The sequence below is a fragment of the Colletotrichum godetiae genome (assembly GCF_030913485.1).
Source record: "Colletotrichum godetiae strain CBS 193.32 chromosome Unknown BDP55scaffold_60, whole genome shotgun sequence".
NCBI lineage: Eukaryota > Fungi > Ascomycota > Sordariomycetes > Glomerellales > Glomerellaceae > Colletotrichum > Colletotrichum godetiae.
In genome coordinates this window covers 30,626-46,153 of record NW_026851308.1, presented here as the reverse complement: position 1 = coordinate 46,153, position 15,528 = coordinate 30,626, and the positions used below count along the sequence as shown (strand labels likewise).

Below are 15,528 nucleotides of genomic sequence, written 5' to 3'. Positions count from 1 at the left end.
ATGGCGGGCAAAGACTCGGATCCCGAAGACGCCATCACCCAGGATGAGATCCAAGGAACCGCCGCTACACCCCAACAACCGCGAAATGCCTGTAAGCCACCTTACTCAGACATCCTCAAAAACATCGCGTTCATTCTGACTTTTGCGCGCCCAAGTCGCAGAGCTCATGACACGAAAGCGCAAGCCCGAACCGACCTCAGAACCCCCTAAGCCTTCTTCTCGCAATAAGCCCCCTCATAGAAGCCGCGATGGCCTCGGCGCATACATCGAAGACCCATCTACCTTCCCAGCCTCGCGGGTGATCTACCACAACGACGATTTCGTCGCCATCAACGACCTCTACCCAAAGGCCAGCGTCCACACGCTGCTGCTCCCTCGATCCTCCAAGCACAGCCTCCTCCACCCCTTCGAAGCCTTCGACGACCCCGAGTTCCTGGCTACGGTACAAAAGGAGACCTTAAAGCTGAAGGATCTCGTAGCTAAAGAGCTACAGCGGCGGTTCGCAAAGGAAAGCAAGGCCGAGGCAGAGCGAGAAGCCGTGCTCGACGGACGCGCAGAGCCGACAGGCACCGAGCTTCCCGAAGGTCGAAATTGGCACGCCGAGATCATCACTGGCATACACGCGCATCCGAGCATGAATCACCTTCACGTCCACGTGCTTTCGCGAGACATGTATTCCGTATGCTTGAAGCATCGCAAGCACTATAACTCCTTCAATACCCCTTTTCTGGTCGACGTCGCCGATTTCCCACTGGCCCCGGATGATCCCAGGCGTCATCCTGGCCACGAGGGCTACCTCATGAAAAGAGATCTTGTTTGTTGGAGGTGCGGTGATAGCTTCAAGAACCACTTTGCGAAGCTGAAGGAGCATCTCTCGGAAGAATTCGTCGAGTGGAAAAAGGAATAAAGACAGCTAGACCACAACTGCGATACACCGTGGCGCGAAAAGGGGGCCAAGTGTGGAAAAGCAAAGCGCGGAGCAGCACGACCTCGGCCCAAAACACAGAGGATTGCGCCTTCACAAGAACAACCATCGAAGGAAGGGTGGAGACAAAATAGCCTCGTATTCAGCAAGAAGCACGGTATCTCAGTAACGGTCAAAGTCTCGCGTGACGCGCGGTCTGCAGACGGGAGAGGACCAGGACCGTCCCGTCATCAACACCCAGCCCACTAAACAAATTGGAAGCCATACCCCAACGCCCTATTGTGTTTTTCCCAGTGTCCGCCAGACGAAAAAACCCCAAGATCCCGTGCAAAATGTAGTAAAAGGTCTTCCCCTTTCGTCCGTTGTATTACTGTGGATAAAGATTTCTCGGTCAGCCGAATATTCCTCGTATCATTCTCGATGGCAGCCAGGGACGCACCTCTTCGGCAGAGTCCGCGGCGTCGGAGGGCGACTTCATCGCGGCGTCTTCCTTAGTTTCCTGTGCTTCACGTATTAGTGAGTCGACGTTCATACTCGTACGCGAGCCGAAAGGAACGAGGACTTGAGCTAACCTTCCTCTCCGTCCTCCGAGTCGGAGTCGGCCGGAGACTCCTCTTTGGCAGCCTTGCCCTTCTTGGCAGACTCAGCCTTGGGCGTGGCAGCGTCAGATTTGCGAGGACGACCACGGCGACCAGCAGCGCCGGCGGACTTTGGTGTCGCTTTCTTGGGCGTGGCAGACTTCTTGGGGGTAGCCGCGGTCGCGTCGTCGGCCTTCTTGGGTCTACCGCGTGTCTTGGTGCCGGTCGTGGCAGCGGGTGCGACCGCCTTCTTCACGCCTCCACTGCCTTTTGGCCGTCCACGAGGACGTCCCGTGGGGACGTAGGGCGTCTTCTTCTGGCCATCGGCTTTAGGAGGTCTGCCGCGGCCGCGCTTCACGGGTTCCTCAACAGTTGGCGCCATTGTAGATTGTGTGTCGAACGAAAGTTATTTGCGAAGAGAAAATGTGTGATAAAAACCCGCAAGAAATCAAATGTCGTAAACAGCCCCTCTAATTATCGTACAATTCTTCTCCGCAACGGTCGAAGAGAAACGAGGTTCGCGAGTATGGGGAGAGAAAATCTTTGGAGTGAGTGAGTGAGATGTGAAAGAGAAGAGAGCGGAAAACGTCTCGGTGCCAAATGTGCAGTTAAGGTCCAATGTTCGTAGCGCGGAAGCGACCCTGGTGGGTGGAAAGCGCGTTTGCGCGTCACTCTCGCGCGCATGGGGAAGCTACGACCTACCTTAAGGTTCGTTGAGCATCAAAGGTAGGTACCCGCTTCTGGGGTAGCTACCTTCCAGGAACCCAACTTCAGAAGCTCTTGCACCAAGAACCTTGGAGATGCATCTGGATTTAATGAGATAATATGGAAATGGTCCAGACTCTCTAAAGCCGTTGCATTTACTTGTGTAAAGAATACAAGTCAAATTGTGTGTTTTCCACTGGTTGAAATGACAAAAAAAAACTTCAGTCCCTGCTGTGGCTCAATTAATCAGAGTTCTGACCGAATCAAGGTAAGATCAGGCCCCTGAAACCTCAATTGGATGCGTCTCAGGTCAGATCAACGGAGGTAGACTTGCTTTTCCTTGTTCAAGTGATTGAGAGTCGCATGTATGTGCTGAGACTTGAGAGACAGCGAGCTTGTAGACGAATGCTCTCACAAAGCCTAGTGGAAGTACAACGGCTCTCACCAAGCTCTCGGCAGCCTATTCTTCCCTTGTTGTCGCATTGGACAAAAAAACGTCGGGTTTAGGCCAGTATTAACGACCAAGAGACATTTAAAGCATTGTCGGTGACACATTGTTCAAAGCTCATCTTCAAGGCGATAACAAAGTTCCAGTATTTCCTACGGGAGTCGCCAACATGGGCTTCTTGCCTTGTATGCAGCTATTGTACAATACTTTTGTTTCTGCTTCTCCAACATCAACTCAATGTGAACATCCTATCAGCTCGTTTTCAGCTTGTTGGGTTCTTTAGGGTTGCCAATCTGTGATCGCATGGATGCCTTTTTATCCAGCAAATCCACATCTTTAAGCGGCTCGCTTCGTAGAGGTGCTACGTCCCTACTCGCCCTTCTTGAGCTTGCCGCTGGCACCGCTCTTGACGCGCTTGGCGACAGGGCGGTTGATGTGGTGGTCGGGGATCCAGCTCTCGTCGTAGCTCTTACCGGTCGAGGAGGCAACGCCAGTGGTGTCGGCCTCAGCCAGAGGCACGGTGACACTAACAGTGCGCGCCTTCTTGGAGGACTTGGCCTTCTTGGCCTGGGGGAACAGGGCCTCGATCCAGGTCTTGTAGACAAAGTACAGAGTACCAGCGAAGGCACCAGACAGGAAGAGGTAGAGGAAGATGCTACAGAAGTTGTCAGCGGTTGTTGTCATGCCTCAATGGCGGCGCATTGGTTGTAGAACTCACATCTGGGGATCGAAGATGCTGGTGGGAGGCTCAACGATGGCGGCGGTGGAGTTGTAAGCCTGGACCTGGAAGATGTCGCCCTTGGAGTTGCTCACGACAGCAATAAGCTGGAGGAGAACATCCTGGGGGTTGGCATCGAGAGCGAAGGAGTAGGGAACAGCCTTCTTGTCGCCAGCCTCGATGGTCAGATCGTAGCGCGCAGCAGTCAGGTTGCGGATGATGCTGTCACTGGGGAGGGAGTTCTCGGGGAGCTCCTGAGTGGAAGACAGGGTACCGCCAACCATGGCGACCTGAATCGGCGCATCCTCATTGTTGGTGAACTCGATCAAGGCCTTGGTGGGGTGGCCGTTGACGATCTTCACACCAAAGATATCGGCATCGGGGAAGGTGGTCTCGATGTCAGCCTTGAGAGTCGGGGGAACAGCATCGGTATCGACCTGGTGATGGTTAGGAACGGCTGTCAGGGGAGCTCGAGATGTCGTGGATATTACGTACAGGGGCCTCCTCGGCAGCGAAGACGCCGGCGATGGGCAGGGCCAAAAGGGCCAGGAGCGAGGACTTGAGATAAACCATTGTAGCGGCGACGAGGACAAGCAATTGGATGCGACGTGACCAGTTCAACGATCGCAGGCAATGGAAAGTTGACTGGAGTGGGGGAGGAAGGGAAAGGAGGTAGGAGATAAAGAGGGAGATGGGACGTGGTAGACGGAAGATGGAGATGGAGACAGATGGAAGGGGGGGCTGGGGCAAACCCAATCCAACTCAGATCGCGTGCGTCTTTGCGCTGAGGTGTCAGGTTTGGACGGGCGGGAAATAAAAGTGTGCGTGAAGTGGGTGATTCAGTAATAGGCAAGAGAGGCAACGGAAGACTGGATGGAAGCTGACCAGGACTCGGGAGGCGACAACAGCAAGGTGGCCTCACAGCAAGTTGACCCACTGCCTTGGAGAGAAAAAGGGACCTCGCACCACGGCCGCGGTCTCGTCAATGGAGCTGTCGGCCAATAAAGTGCCTGGCGCACTGCAGAGCTACCCCATGGTGCAAGTGCCACATGGAGAACCAGCCACCAGCTTCTAAGCGAGTGGGGCACCTCAAGCTTCCATCCGCCAGACAGCTCAACGAGCTCAAGGTACGGATACCAGGGAAGGGAGCTATACATCAAAAGGTCCATTGATACCTTGGTTCCAACGCGCGGCTGAAATAGCTTTGCAAGTAGGTTGCTGATAACCTGTGACTTACGACAGAAGTGCGATGCATATAGCCAACAGTCAAGGAACCAACAGTACTGTCAAGATATTCATTGCCTCTTACTGACCCAACTACCGTGACGCCGCCATCCATTGTGGCCACTTCCAGCTGATCCTCTAGCTGAACTGTAACAGTACATAGAAAATGCAAATCCCACCCCTTTGCCAAAGAATTATAAGTCATACACAAGTTATTGCCTTGTCCTGAATCCCCCCCCCCCCAGGCAGTTATCATAGCTGGTGCCTGTTCATCTATGCCACACCTCCACGTATCGCACTTGCTTTTGGTTTCGGTTCTGGTATGTTGCTCCTGGAGAAGCCACGCCCGCCGTCTGCAAGGTTTGTTTGCCTTGCCCTCTAGAGGATCCTTCCTCCAACGCCAAAACAACCTGGCCGCGTAGTAAAGAAAAAACAAAATCGACTAGGGCCAACCGAAAAGTAGTGAAAGGCTAAGAACCTAGTCATGGTATCGTCAAGTCGTCCAGTGTCATCAACAGACCGCGTGGGCGGTCTAAACATTGTGTAAAAAGAGTTGCCGGCGGTGCATCAGTCGTTGCGTCTCAAGCCGGACCTCTTGTCCAGCCGTGCTCGCAATCGTGGTATTATGATAGCCGCCTCAGTCGCAACCAACATTGCGTCGTCGAATGTCGCTAGGAGAAGAAAAAGGTCGTTGCATCAAGCCAAGTGCCCCGCGGGCGCATAGGGAAGTCCCTCACATGATGCGTCATCGGTGGTCGAGCACAATTGTCCCACTAGCTCTGGAGCTCGACCATCGCTTTGCCATGATGGGGCTGGCCAGCATTGCCGTCCATCTCGACAAAGTCGTAAGCCGCCGCGCGACCTGTGGACTGGCGAACCGCCGGCAGGGTGAAGCCCTTCGCAACCTCCGTCTCAACGTACTCGGCAGCGCGCTTGTATCGCTTATCAGAGTACTTCTCAAAGACCGCAAGGTGGTGCTTGCGCGGGGTGTAGCAGCACTCGAGGATCATGGTAACCAGGTTCTTGAGCTGGCCCCAGGTGTATCCAGAATAGTGGACATGCGCAGGAGTCTTTCTCAATGTTAGTGGCTTGGCAAAACAAAAGTGTTGGAGTATTGGAGCAGACATACCCAGTCACCCTTCTTCAGGATCAAGCGAGACAAGCAGTGCGCCGCCGCAGCAAGGAAGCTGGGAGGGCTCGCAACGAAGCGCTCGTCCATGATGGTCACCTCCAGGAAGTACTTGGCCAATGTGCGCGTCTCGAGGTCGTAATCATCCGCCTTGCTAACGCGACGCAGGAAGCTCATCGGACCAGGGAAGCCAAGCTCGAAGCTCAACATGCTAAGCATGAAACGCTCAGCCTTGAGGATCTCGTCGACCTTGTAGCCGTTGTCTACCATGAAGACGATCTCCTGCAGCGACGGGCAGTTGATCTCCTCGTACTTGGAGGCAACGAGTAATGCAGTTGCACCAACGAGCTGAAGCTTGCCGATCGACACAACCTTGTACGAGAGGAAGCGATCAATGTAGTTGACGGTCAGGAACAGCGTCTCTGGCAGCAAGCTGAATCGGTGGTGGACCTGAACGAGCCAGTCCATCAGGACAGAGCGCATGGACCATTGAATCTCGGCCTGGTTGTCCATGTAGTGAGGGTCAGGCAACATTCTCATCTGGAAGCATACAGGTTAGCAGATGCCTGGATGTAGGCTGACGGGACGGGGCACACAAACCTCGAGCTCCCTCATGTACTCAAAGATGTCGTCTCCATACTCTGCAACCATGCAGACATCCCAAATCTCGTCGTCAACCTCCTCCTGGGTACGGGTACTCTCGACGATGGCCCGGGCGGTCTCCAACTCTTGCTCGACCTTGTCGGTAATCTTAGGAGCGAGTATAGTGGTTGCGCCGCCCGTGGTGAGGTCGCCGCGGGAACGGTAAGAGTGGGCAGTCGTGTAGCCCTGGTCGTCGTAGAGCTCTTCTTCGTCATCCTCGTCCCAGTACTCCTCCGCCTCCGACATGTTCGGGACACCCAGCGATCCGGAAAGAGGCTCCAGGGAGCTAAGCTTGTCGACAGCCGCATTCGATGATACAAGGTCTTCGGGAAGGTCGTTGTCGGTAACGTCCAGCGAGCGTCTGTGGTACGGGCCATGGTACTGTTCATCGCCAATGTGCTCGACAGCATCCTCGTAGGTGGCTTCCGTCACATCATCCATAGGCTTCCAGGCTGCAACAGCAGGGACAGGGTGTGTAGGGGCTGCGGTCAACTTGCTTTGTGTCCGTCGCAAGACATGCGCAGCAGGCTCCTTCTTAAGCTGAGGCTGAGACTTGTGGTGACGAGGCTGCTTGCCGGAGGCCGACTCAGCAATGGGGTCCTGAGCAACGAACTTGCTCTTAGATGGGCGTGTCTCGTAAAGCTGAGCAGCGGAAGATCTCTTGGCAACCTGCTTGTTCTGAGTCTTGGGCTGTTTCCACTCCGCAGTAACAGGGCCGTTCTTGTTGCTGAGGGCTGTAGTCCGCTGAGCGGCCTTGGAAAATCCATCTTTGCCATTGACCGCGTTCTCCTTGTTGTAGACGAAATCCACAGCCTTGCCCTTGCCCGGAATCTGGTCGCTAGGAAGCGAGATCAGGTTCTTCACCGTGTTGCTCACGTCGCCGAATGCGGTTCGCTTAGCAGCAACCTGCAGAGCACCGTTGCGAGGCATGGCTTGCAGGTTACTGGTAGACTTGTGTCGCTGATGAAGAGCCTCGTGTTTCGAAGGGATGATGTTTTCGTTGCCACCTGGGTGGACTCGGAGGCGCTGAGGCTGTTTGAGTCAAGTCAGTCGATAGTTCGAGAAATTCGCCCTTGCTTGGTCCTTTGGGGTAGGTACTCGGGCGTGGTCGTTATGAGGGAGGATAGTGACTTACTCTAGCGTCCATCGCGACTGCTGCTCTTGCAGATAGCTAGTGCTGTTTGTTGAATCTGCTCGGGAGGGCACCTTTGTGCGGCAGGGAAGAATTATGAAGGCGCGCAGTGGATGTTGATGTGATTATCGTGGTACTGAGAATAATGGCGCGTAGGATAGCATGTAAACACCACAGTGACTCGGTTGGGCGTGTTGTGGAAAGTCGTGGTCCCCAATTGCTGCCGATCAGATTCGGGCACGGTTGGTCGGAGTGAAGGGATGGACGAAGGACGGGAGATTGCGACCGGTAGGGATATTAAAAGAAGGGAAAGGTCGGTTTATCTCTGCGGGATGGCAGAGCCAGGCTGCCTCGACAACGACCAGAGTGGAGGAAGGATGGGGACGGGATGAAGAGTTTGGAAACAACTCTTGATGGATGGGAAGAAAAAAAGGTCTCAGCCAAAAAGCTGCACGATGGGTAACTGCCACGGCGGGCGGCTTATGACCAAAAACGGCCTGGTTAGGTTGGAGCGACCAGAATGTGAAGTGGACTTTTTGGGTTGTTTACTTCCGTGTTTGTCAATACAGGTGAGAAATCCGAGGTACGCACCGGAGACGCGGTACCAGCGCGCCACCTTATTGGCTAATAGTGATGGAGCCCTAACGTTGGCCGGTCGATGAGTGGGTCCTGGCATCATCGCCGCGGGGCCAATTGCGCTCGTCACTTCGTCAGTTCGTGTGTGCAGTTGTGCTTCCCTCCAATGACCCTGTCTCCGATTCCATGTTTTGTTGGCCAGCCCATGTCTCTGCGCAACAATGCGCATGAGCAGATCCGGGGAACTATGCTTGAGCAATGCGTTGCGAAAGCAAGGCACGAGTCTTCTGTCATCGTTTCACCCAGACCACATACAGTACTACCCAGTCCTAGACAACCGTCGTTGTTATTATTCGACTTGTGTATCCGTATTGTTTGCGCCAAAATAGTATCTGACTATCCTCCCAGACCAGACTTTTACAACATGACGCCGTTCGTCACCCGTTCCGATAACCTCTCCCCCTTTTCTCGCTCGACGGTCCCTTTATCAACGGCTTCTCACAAGATGTTCTTTGTCCATTGTGCTACTGAAACCCGGAACGTTTGCCATTAGCTTGGCTCCCGCTCGACAACACAAGGCAGCCGGCCCACGTTGACCTCCAGAACGTTGGGCGACTCGTGGAAAGAACGCCATAGCGGCCCAGAACAAAGGGGCATACGAAACGTATCGCCTCGAGGCTCGAAGTCGTTGATCGGTTCCTGACGAGCCAAGCCTCGCCCGTCGTTGTTCTCTCCTCCCGTCTTTCAGCTCTACCATTCAGCTTGTCCAGAAGAAGCGACGCCACGAAGCCGAAACCCATCGTACTCCGAGCTGTGATATTAGCCCTCGCCACGGCACCGATTGTGGCAAACATGGTCCTTCGACTTCTAGTGCGTTGTATCAACTGTAACGGTGGTCTTTGTCCCGTCCGGATTTCCTAAATACGTTCCTGCTGCTCTCTTTCTTTACTCAGTAACCTGGCTTAGTTCCAAGCTACGTCGAAGTCCCATGCCCGTAACTGTTGTTAGGCTCGCATCAGACCATTCGGACCTTTCTTGTGCCTTTTCCCTCAGCACTCTCAATGCGATATCAGGTCGTGAATCCAGTCTCTGGAGGCTTCCTATCCATATCAAGCGGCTCTACGAAGCTGCAAGTACGACCGGACTCTAGTCACGTATAGTATTTGAAAGCCGGCTTTGGCCCATATCTCTTGTTGGGAGCCCAAAGTAGCCTTCTAGTGTACACAATCTCATGGTTGAACAGCGCACTTTGCGTGAGAGAGAAGAAGACCTGCTTGACAGACGGACGGCGCTTCAGATTATTGGGGGTTTCTACTCTTCTAGGCACATAAGTGCGTAAAAAAGCTCACCTTTTGCATACGGTCGGCATTGGGTGGTTGATGAGTCTGACTTGATGTAGGGAAATGTGTACTTGCTGTCTCCTGCGATTCGAACAGTGGAGAGCTCAGCAAGTGAATATTCATCTTCTACGTAGGCATAAGTCTTGGCCTCTATCGCTTGTTTCAATTAACTGCCCCCGCTGCGTACCGGCTCGGGCTCCATGGTGCCGATGAAGTGCCAGTCCTCCCATTTGCCGTTTGCGACGATTCGAATATCTTGGCGATGTATTCGATACGAGAGTGAGAATCTTTCGTAGTTGCTGCAATGTCATTGTCTTTTGAGGTTACTCTGGGGGTCGTTCAACGGGTACGAAGCATGGTATCGTCTCATTCCCGTGTGCCTTGTTACTATATAACGAAACTTCCAAGGATCCACAACTGATGGCAGACAGAAAGCACCACGAAAGTGTCTGCAAATGGACGATGCTTGATAAGGTCAGACAGCCATGGCCAAGACATATGCTGAGCGAATCGGGTACAGTGCAAGTAGAGACATACGAGCTCTCTTTATTCGGCCAGGTATCCCAGTCAGCAGGCGCGAGATTTCCAAAGTAATCCTAAATAGCAAGCGTTATCAGAATGCCTGGAGAAGAGCATCGTCAATAACTTTGAGGAAGACATCATGCGTTGCAAACTGATCTTGCCTCAGTCTTTTCCACGGCAATTATATTAATCAATACATTTACCGTTCATTCAGGGCTGATTGGCAAAATTCATCGTCGTGGCCGACGGCTTTCCCGAATCAGCTCTGAGCATGGGCCAGCCGAGTTGTCGTTTGATATCGATATCTCAGCCTCAGGCTAGCACGCTTTCCCCGAATCGTGCCTGCTGTTGACATTTGAAAAGGGATGAAGTATTGGCAGAATCGAAGGCGCGAATGTGGTGGATTGGAAATTGCGATTGATGATCACGTTCGTCGTGTTTCCACCATACCACCTTTGCGACGACTCACCAATATTTCGCTTGAGGAAGCTAGCAACCCATGTTTCTTTCTCGTGCATTTACCACCATCTCAGTAAATTTACTTAGTTAATAAGTGCACGAGAATCCGAGGGCACCAGTGGCGGACAAGAAGGGCGACGTACGGATACTAAACCTAGGCAAAGCTTTTGTGTGAAACGGAAATCCGGACGTCGATTGAGAGACCCGACGGCACGCACGGCGGGGAATCTTCGGCATCACAAAACCCCCTGTCGTCATGCTTTCGCAATTGTCCAAGGACAACGCTAGTCCCAAAGAGGAGCATGATTTTGATCCTCCTCTTGTCGTCGCGTCTTCCAGAAGACGTCCAAAGAGACACATCGTCCAGCAGCAGCAGCACATAATTACAAAACCTTACCAAAATCTATCAGAAAATGCAAAAGCCAATAATGAAGCCTATTGATAGGTTAAAAACTTCACTTCGGCCCAAACTTTTACATTTCCATCCCGTAGGCCATAATCGGCCTAACGCGCCCCTACTTAACACCAGTTGACCACGAAGTCACGTGGTGCATTCGTCACACGTTCCGCTCTGTAGCGGAGCTCGCCTCCAAAGGCGCCGCATCGTCAGCGTTGCGACTCACCTATCAATGAAAACCTTCTCATGAGGTACCCCGGCGCCTTTGCACCATGGATCTGCGCAAGGCCCCTCCCACAACGCAAGCTGTTCAACCTGGCGCAATTGGCGACAAATGCGATGGAATTGGACGTACGCGCCTGGCCCAGTAACTTGCGACCGGCATGGGCAGATCCATCCTGCAGAGCATGCGTTTTTGGCCAGTCGCATTGGCGCAACGCGATGCGCCTGAAGCATCTGCTTTGTTTGTTTTGATCAAGAACAGAATTGCGACTCGTCGCTCGTCGGACGTCGGGCCATGTCTCTTGTCAGCCTCTCCAGCTGCATGATGGAGAACGAGGGGTGCCTTCAGGGACCGGCTGGGATGTGCGCAGACAATTATTATTTCTGCATGATGAGCACAACTTCTCCTTCTCACCCCTCATCGATGACCCGCCACGCAAGCTGCGCTAGACGGGACGACCTCCTTTCCCGACACAAGGTCGAAGGCTCGAGGCCCGGGGCGCCGACTGGACGGAGAGCGCCGCAATTACATCTGACTGGATTCGGCGCATTTCTCTTTCGCACGCGCACTCTTTTCTCATGCTCGGCTCTACAGTCGCACCGCACCACCCTTCTTCAACTTGCGACGGAATGTCTTGGAATGGGCCGCACAGCTCAGCTTGACTGACGGATATCATGGCCATTCCATCGCGACTCGCCATTGATTGTCGAGCATCGGCGGATATTGCGTAACAGTTTGAAAGGGAACAACTAGCTCAATACGAAAGCTCCCAGGGCTTAGCACATTTGCGACGGCTCCGAACATGCCCCCTGCAACCTGTCGCAGACTTCAAGCACAAAAACTGGATACCCATCGGCAGTGCAAAGCCAGATCGGGCGCACGGTACGCCAACTGTACTGGAAGACCCTTTGCTGTCGCATTGCCTCTTCCCACTATCTTCCAAACTGCCGCGCTCAGTAGAGCAGCATCGACCACCAGCTGCTCAAGAGTGACGGGAGAGAAAGATTAAAAAGAGAGGAGGGGGGGGGCGAGTGTGTACGTTTGTCCACCTTGACGATATTCGAAGGCGCGCGCATATGCGCAATCGCACACACACACACACACAGTCGCAATCCATTCCGACTAGCTCACTCCATCTAATGCTCCACGACTCACGAGTCCTTGTGTTATGGCCTCAGAGACTGCCATGGAAGAACGGTGAAAGAGGGGCAGAAGTGGCGTGGCAAAAGCTACCCAGCCATGCGAAAAGAAGAGTAGGTCGAGTGTGACGCACCAGGGTCGCAGAATTTGACTGAATGCTGCCTCCGCTCTATCGTTTCTCTCCGCCAAATGCGTTGAAGCCACTATGCGCGGGAAAGCGCCGATCCTCCCGGTAGAATCCAGCAACACACACACTCACACGCAGCTCCATTTCTAGCTCGGTGGTACCCGTTTGTATCCCAAACCAGCAACCGGCAGCAAAGCCCGCGATTGACAAGATGGAGTCGAGCAACCAATCGAAGACGAGTCGCAGATATCGTTAGGCTGGGCTGGTCTGTGTTGTTTTCTGAGTGTTGCGCTGGTGGCGGTTGTGGATGAACATGGCATCGCATGGCATCGCATGGCATCGCATCGTACCGGGATAGAGTCCACGAGCTAATCGGGTCGAATGGGCGCAACGACTGGGCCGACACGCAGATCACGACTGCTCCTGATTCCTAAGAAATATGTCGATTCGCTGTCTTGATCTTCTTCGCCTCCTCAATCTCCATTCAGAGGGCAAGAACAGGGTCCAAAAAAAAAAAAAAAAAAAAAGGCATCGACTGTTCCATTCCCAAAAGCCGACCAGTCCAAAGTTCAAACCTCGACGTGGCAGTGGAGCCCCAACCTGCGAGGTAACGCAAAACGAAGAGCAACAAGCTGCGTTCGGGAAGGATAGCTCATCCCTGCGAGGAGATCTGGAGCCTGGACGCAAAAGTCTCGCCAGGTATCGCACACCGTTCTTTTGAGTGCGGCCGGCTTCTGAACTCCCCGATTGGCGAAAAGGGACTTGTTGGGGCCTGCAAAATCCAGTGCCAGTTCATCAATACTTCTCCGCACTGCGCTCACTGGCAGGACCGCAGAGGAAGAGATACAAAATATACTCTCAAGAGGCAGGCGAAAGAAGATGCGTGGATGCGTCGAGCGATCCACACATGCCGTGGTCCCTCCATGCCATCCCATCCTGTCGCAAAGCGCGAGAGAGGAGGAGGGGGAAGGATAGCTGCCACTGCTGTCGGTGTCACCTTTCTATCTACCTGAAGTGGAGATTCCTCAAAGCCAAGCCGTCGAGCATTTGGAGCAAACGCAGCAGGCGAGCGGAGGGGAACTCGGGATGACGGCCAAGACCTTGCCCATTTCCTCGGCCTAGTTTTCATGTTGTCTATTCGTACCTCCATGGTGATTCGGCAGCGACATGACACTTGAAACCCCCGACCAGCGCATACAACCGTAACATGACGGCCTGAACCAATCTTGCTTCACGCTACAAGTCAAAACCCCCAGCCACCTCATCTATCAAGCTCACTCGTCGCCTGCGGATCGAGCATCTTCATCATGTCTGGTTCCTGGCCCAACTGACTAAGATAGGTTTGTTCCTAGGCGCAGATGCGAAAATTCTCGTGCGCATATCCGCTTCCGTGCGAAGGCGCACTGGAGTCATGCTGTGCAGAAGAGAGTAGAAAGGTCCGGACAGCAAGCGGCCTCGAACTATGGGATGTCTGCCCTCCACTGTTGAATAGACATAACCTTTTGGCCGTCTACCTGGGACAGACCTACATGTTGTTGCTTTCTCCGCCCCATGCTGCTGGACGGGGACCCATCCGAACAACACCATGAAACGCAGCTGGACGGGGGTTATTGATGAACCAAACAGTGTCAGCAGCAGGACTCTCTGCTCCCCTCCTCCGTAATATCAAAACATGCGCCGAGCGAGCCCTCTATAGTCCAATGAGTCGGTTGACAGTTGAAACCAGTCCAGACCGAGCAGACCGGCGCCGGAGTCTACACATGCTGGTAGCCGCCTTAGCCAACATTCCGCCTTGCCTTGTGCATGAGCCAGCCGCGCTCCGACCATCCTTCTCTGGCCGCTATCTTGTCTTGTCCCCTCTTGGTCCCCTGCTGTGCGAGACTCGTGGCGCCTCGAGCTGGTCCGAACGACAATACCATTGGCTCAATGACAAGGTGGTTCGCAAACCCCCCAGTTCCCTTGCTGAGGTCTTGCAGTTTTGCTACTGTACATCTTACATTGAACAATCCCAACACCTGCTGCTGACTAACATGGTCCTCATGGCAATTGGATCTGAAGTTCATGAGTATTCATATCAAAGGTATAAAAAGGATAGCTAACCAGGGGCGATCGCAGGACGGAGCAAGCTCGTAGTAGACGGCTCCGTGAAGAGACAAGGGGCCCGGGGTCGGGAGGCCGTATTCTCATTTCACCTAATAAGACTACATTCTCCGCCAAACAAGCTGCCGCCGCTGGTTAGTCGCGGATATCATGGCGCCAGTCAGCACCCGCCTAAGACGGGTTCGTGGTTCTTGCGCCGTAGAGCAGGTACCGTGCTTTGGGCTAGGTACTCCTCTCTGCCCGTCTTTTTGGAACTCGATGACATTGGGCCAGGTTTTTTTTCTTCAGGTAGGTGAGATATCCGTACTACGGTACGATAGGTGAACGACCTCAATGGTTGGGGACGGATTGGCGCCAAAAGAAAAACACTGGCACACACACCATCCGGCTTCCATACCGGAACTTGCAGTTGTTTGGCGCCCTTTTTTGTTGGAGCATGGCATCACGTGGTGGTGTGCCATCCAGGTACGTCAGCAATGAAAGACCAAAGATCAACAGAGGGCCGGGGTTCGTGGGTCTATCTGAGGCGGTTTATTAACTTGGAAACGGGGTGAGGTGAAGTTGGTATCCCGCGACAAAGGGCCATCGCGGTCCTCAATTGTGTGACGGGGCGCATTTGTCGCAAAGCGCATTGCAAAGGCAGCTGAAGAAGGGAAAGAGTTGATAACTGGACCAGACCGTACCATACCGAGGGCAGCTCTCTCCTTGCGCCAAGATTGGCCATGCGATTCCGAGGAGCAAATCGAAGTCTCCCCTCCTGATGCGATATCCCCTGGCCCGGGGGCCGGTTTTGGTTGCGGGTAGGGTGGGATGGCGCCTTTCGTTTGCGAAGCGCCGAATTGTCCCATGGAACCGACGAATTTGATATGAGGGGAGAGATAGTGATACGGTAAGGCACGGCACGGGGGATATAGACAGAACAAATACATATCTCGATTCTGCAAGCACTGTAACTTTCATATCCCATTTTTGTGAGATGGGCAGGACTGGGCCTGCGGAAGACGAGTCGTGAATCGGGGTCCGATGTCGCGCGCATCCCACATTAGAGGAAGCAGGACGGACAATGGCGGGCGCATTTGCGCGCCGATATCAGACTATCAATCTACTTTGCCATGAATACGGCTTCATGATCGCTGACGAATT

At 53.6% G+C, this 15,528-nt stretch overlaps 6 protein-coding genes across 6 annotated transcripts; 1 reads left to right on the top strand and 5 right to left on the bottom strand.

Moving 5' to 3' along the window:
• On the top strand, positions 1-907 carry BDP55DRAFT_563001 (HIT domain-containing protein; the record flags this gene model as incomplete). The annotated part of the gene is made up of 2 exons (XM_060570199.1): positions 1-91; positions 156-907. The coding sequence occupies 2 exons, from the start codon at positions 1-3 to the stop codon at positions 905-907; spliced, it is 843 nt and encodes a 280-aa protein (XP_060424199.1).
• Positions 908-1,316: 409 nt separating this feature from the next.
• On the bottom strand, positions 1,317-1,885 carry BDP55DRAFT_636907 (uncharacterized protein; the record flags this gene model as incomplete). The annotated part of the gene is made up of 2 exons (XM_060572941.1): positions 1,317-1,429; positions 1,498-1,885. 2 exons carry the CDS (start codon positions 1,883-1,885, stop codon positions 1,317-1,319), a joined length of 501 nt encoding a protein of 166 aa, XP_060424198.1.
• Positions 1,886-3,025: 1,140 nt separating this feature from the next.
• Positions 3,026-3,947, bottom strand: BDP55DRAFT_563047 (signal sequence receptor alpha chain; the record flags this gene model as incomplete). The annotated part of the gene is made up of 3 exons (XM_060570202.1): positions 3,026-3,311; positions 3,375-3,811; positions 3,870-3,947. The coding sequence occupies 3 exons, from the start codon at positions 3,945-3,947 to the stop codon at positions 3,026-3,028; spliced, it is 801 nt and encodes a 266-aa protein (XP_060424197.1).
• Positions 3,948-5,254: 1,307 nt separating this feature from the next.
• Positions 5,255-7,622, bottom strand: BDP55DRAFT_355735 (cyclin domain-containing protein). Its single transcript, XM_060567010.1, has 4 exons — positions 7,505-7,622; positions 6,328-7,401; positions 5,728-6,267; positions 5,255-5,668 (listed from the first exon to the last, which is right to left on the bottom strand). Exons 1-4 carry the CDS (start codon positions 7,514-7,516, stop codon positions 5,372-5,374), a joined length of 1,923 nt encoding a protein of 640 aa, XP_060424196.1. The 5' UTR covers positions 7,517-7,622; the 3' UTR covers positions 5,255-5,371.
• A 2,332-nt stretch (positions 7,623-9,954) lies between these two features.
• Positions 9,955-10,568, bottom strand: BDP55DRAFT_679490 (uncharacterized protein). The gene is made up of 2 exons (XM_060576056.1): positions 10,101-10,568; positions 9,955-10,039 (listed from the first exon to the last, which is right to left on the bottom strand). Exon 1 carries the CDS (start codon positions 10,455-10,457, stop codon positions 10,257-10,259), a length of 201 nt encoding a protein of 66 aa, XP_060424195.1. The 5' UTR covers positions 10,458-10,568; the 3' UTR covers positions 9,955-10,039; positions 10,101-10,256.
• A 4,075-nt stretch (positions 10,569-14,643) lies between these two features.
• On the bottom strand, positions 14,644-15,528 carry BDP55DRAFT_355628 (uncharacterized protein). Its single transcript, XM_060567009.1, has one exon. The coding sequence runs from the start codon at positions 15,419-15,421 to the stop codon at positions 14,903-14,905; it is 519 nt and encodes a 172-aa protein (XP_060424194.1). The 5' UTR covers positions 15,422-15,528; the 3' UTR covers positions 14,644-14,902.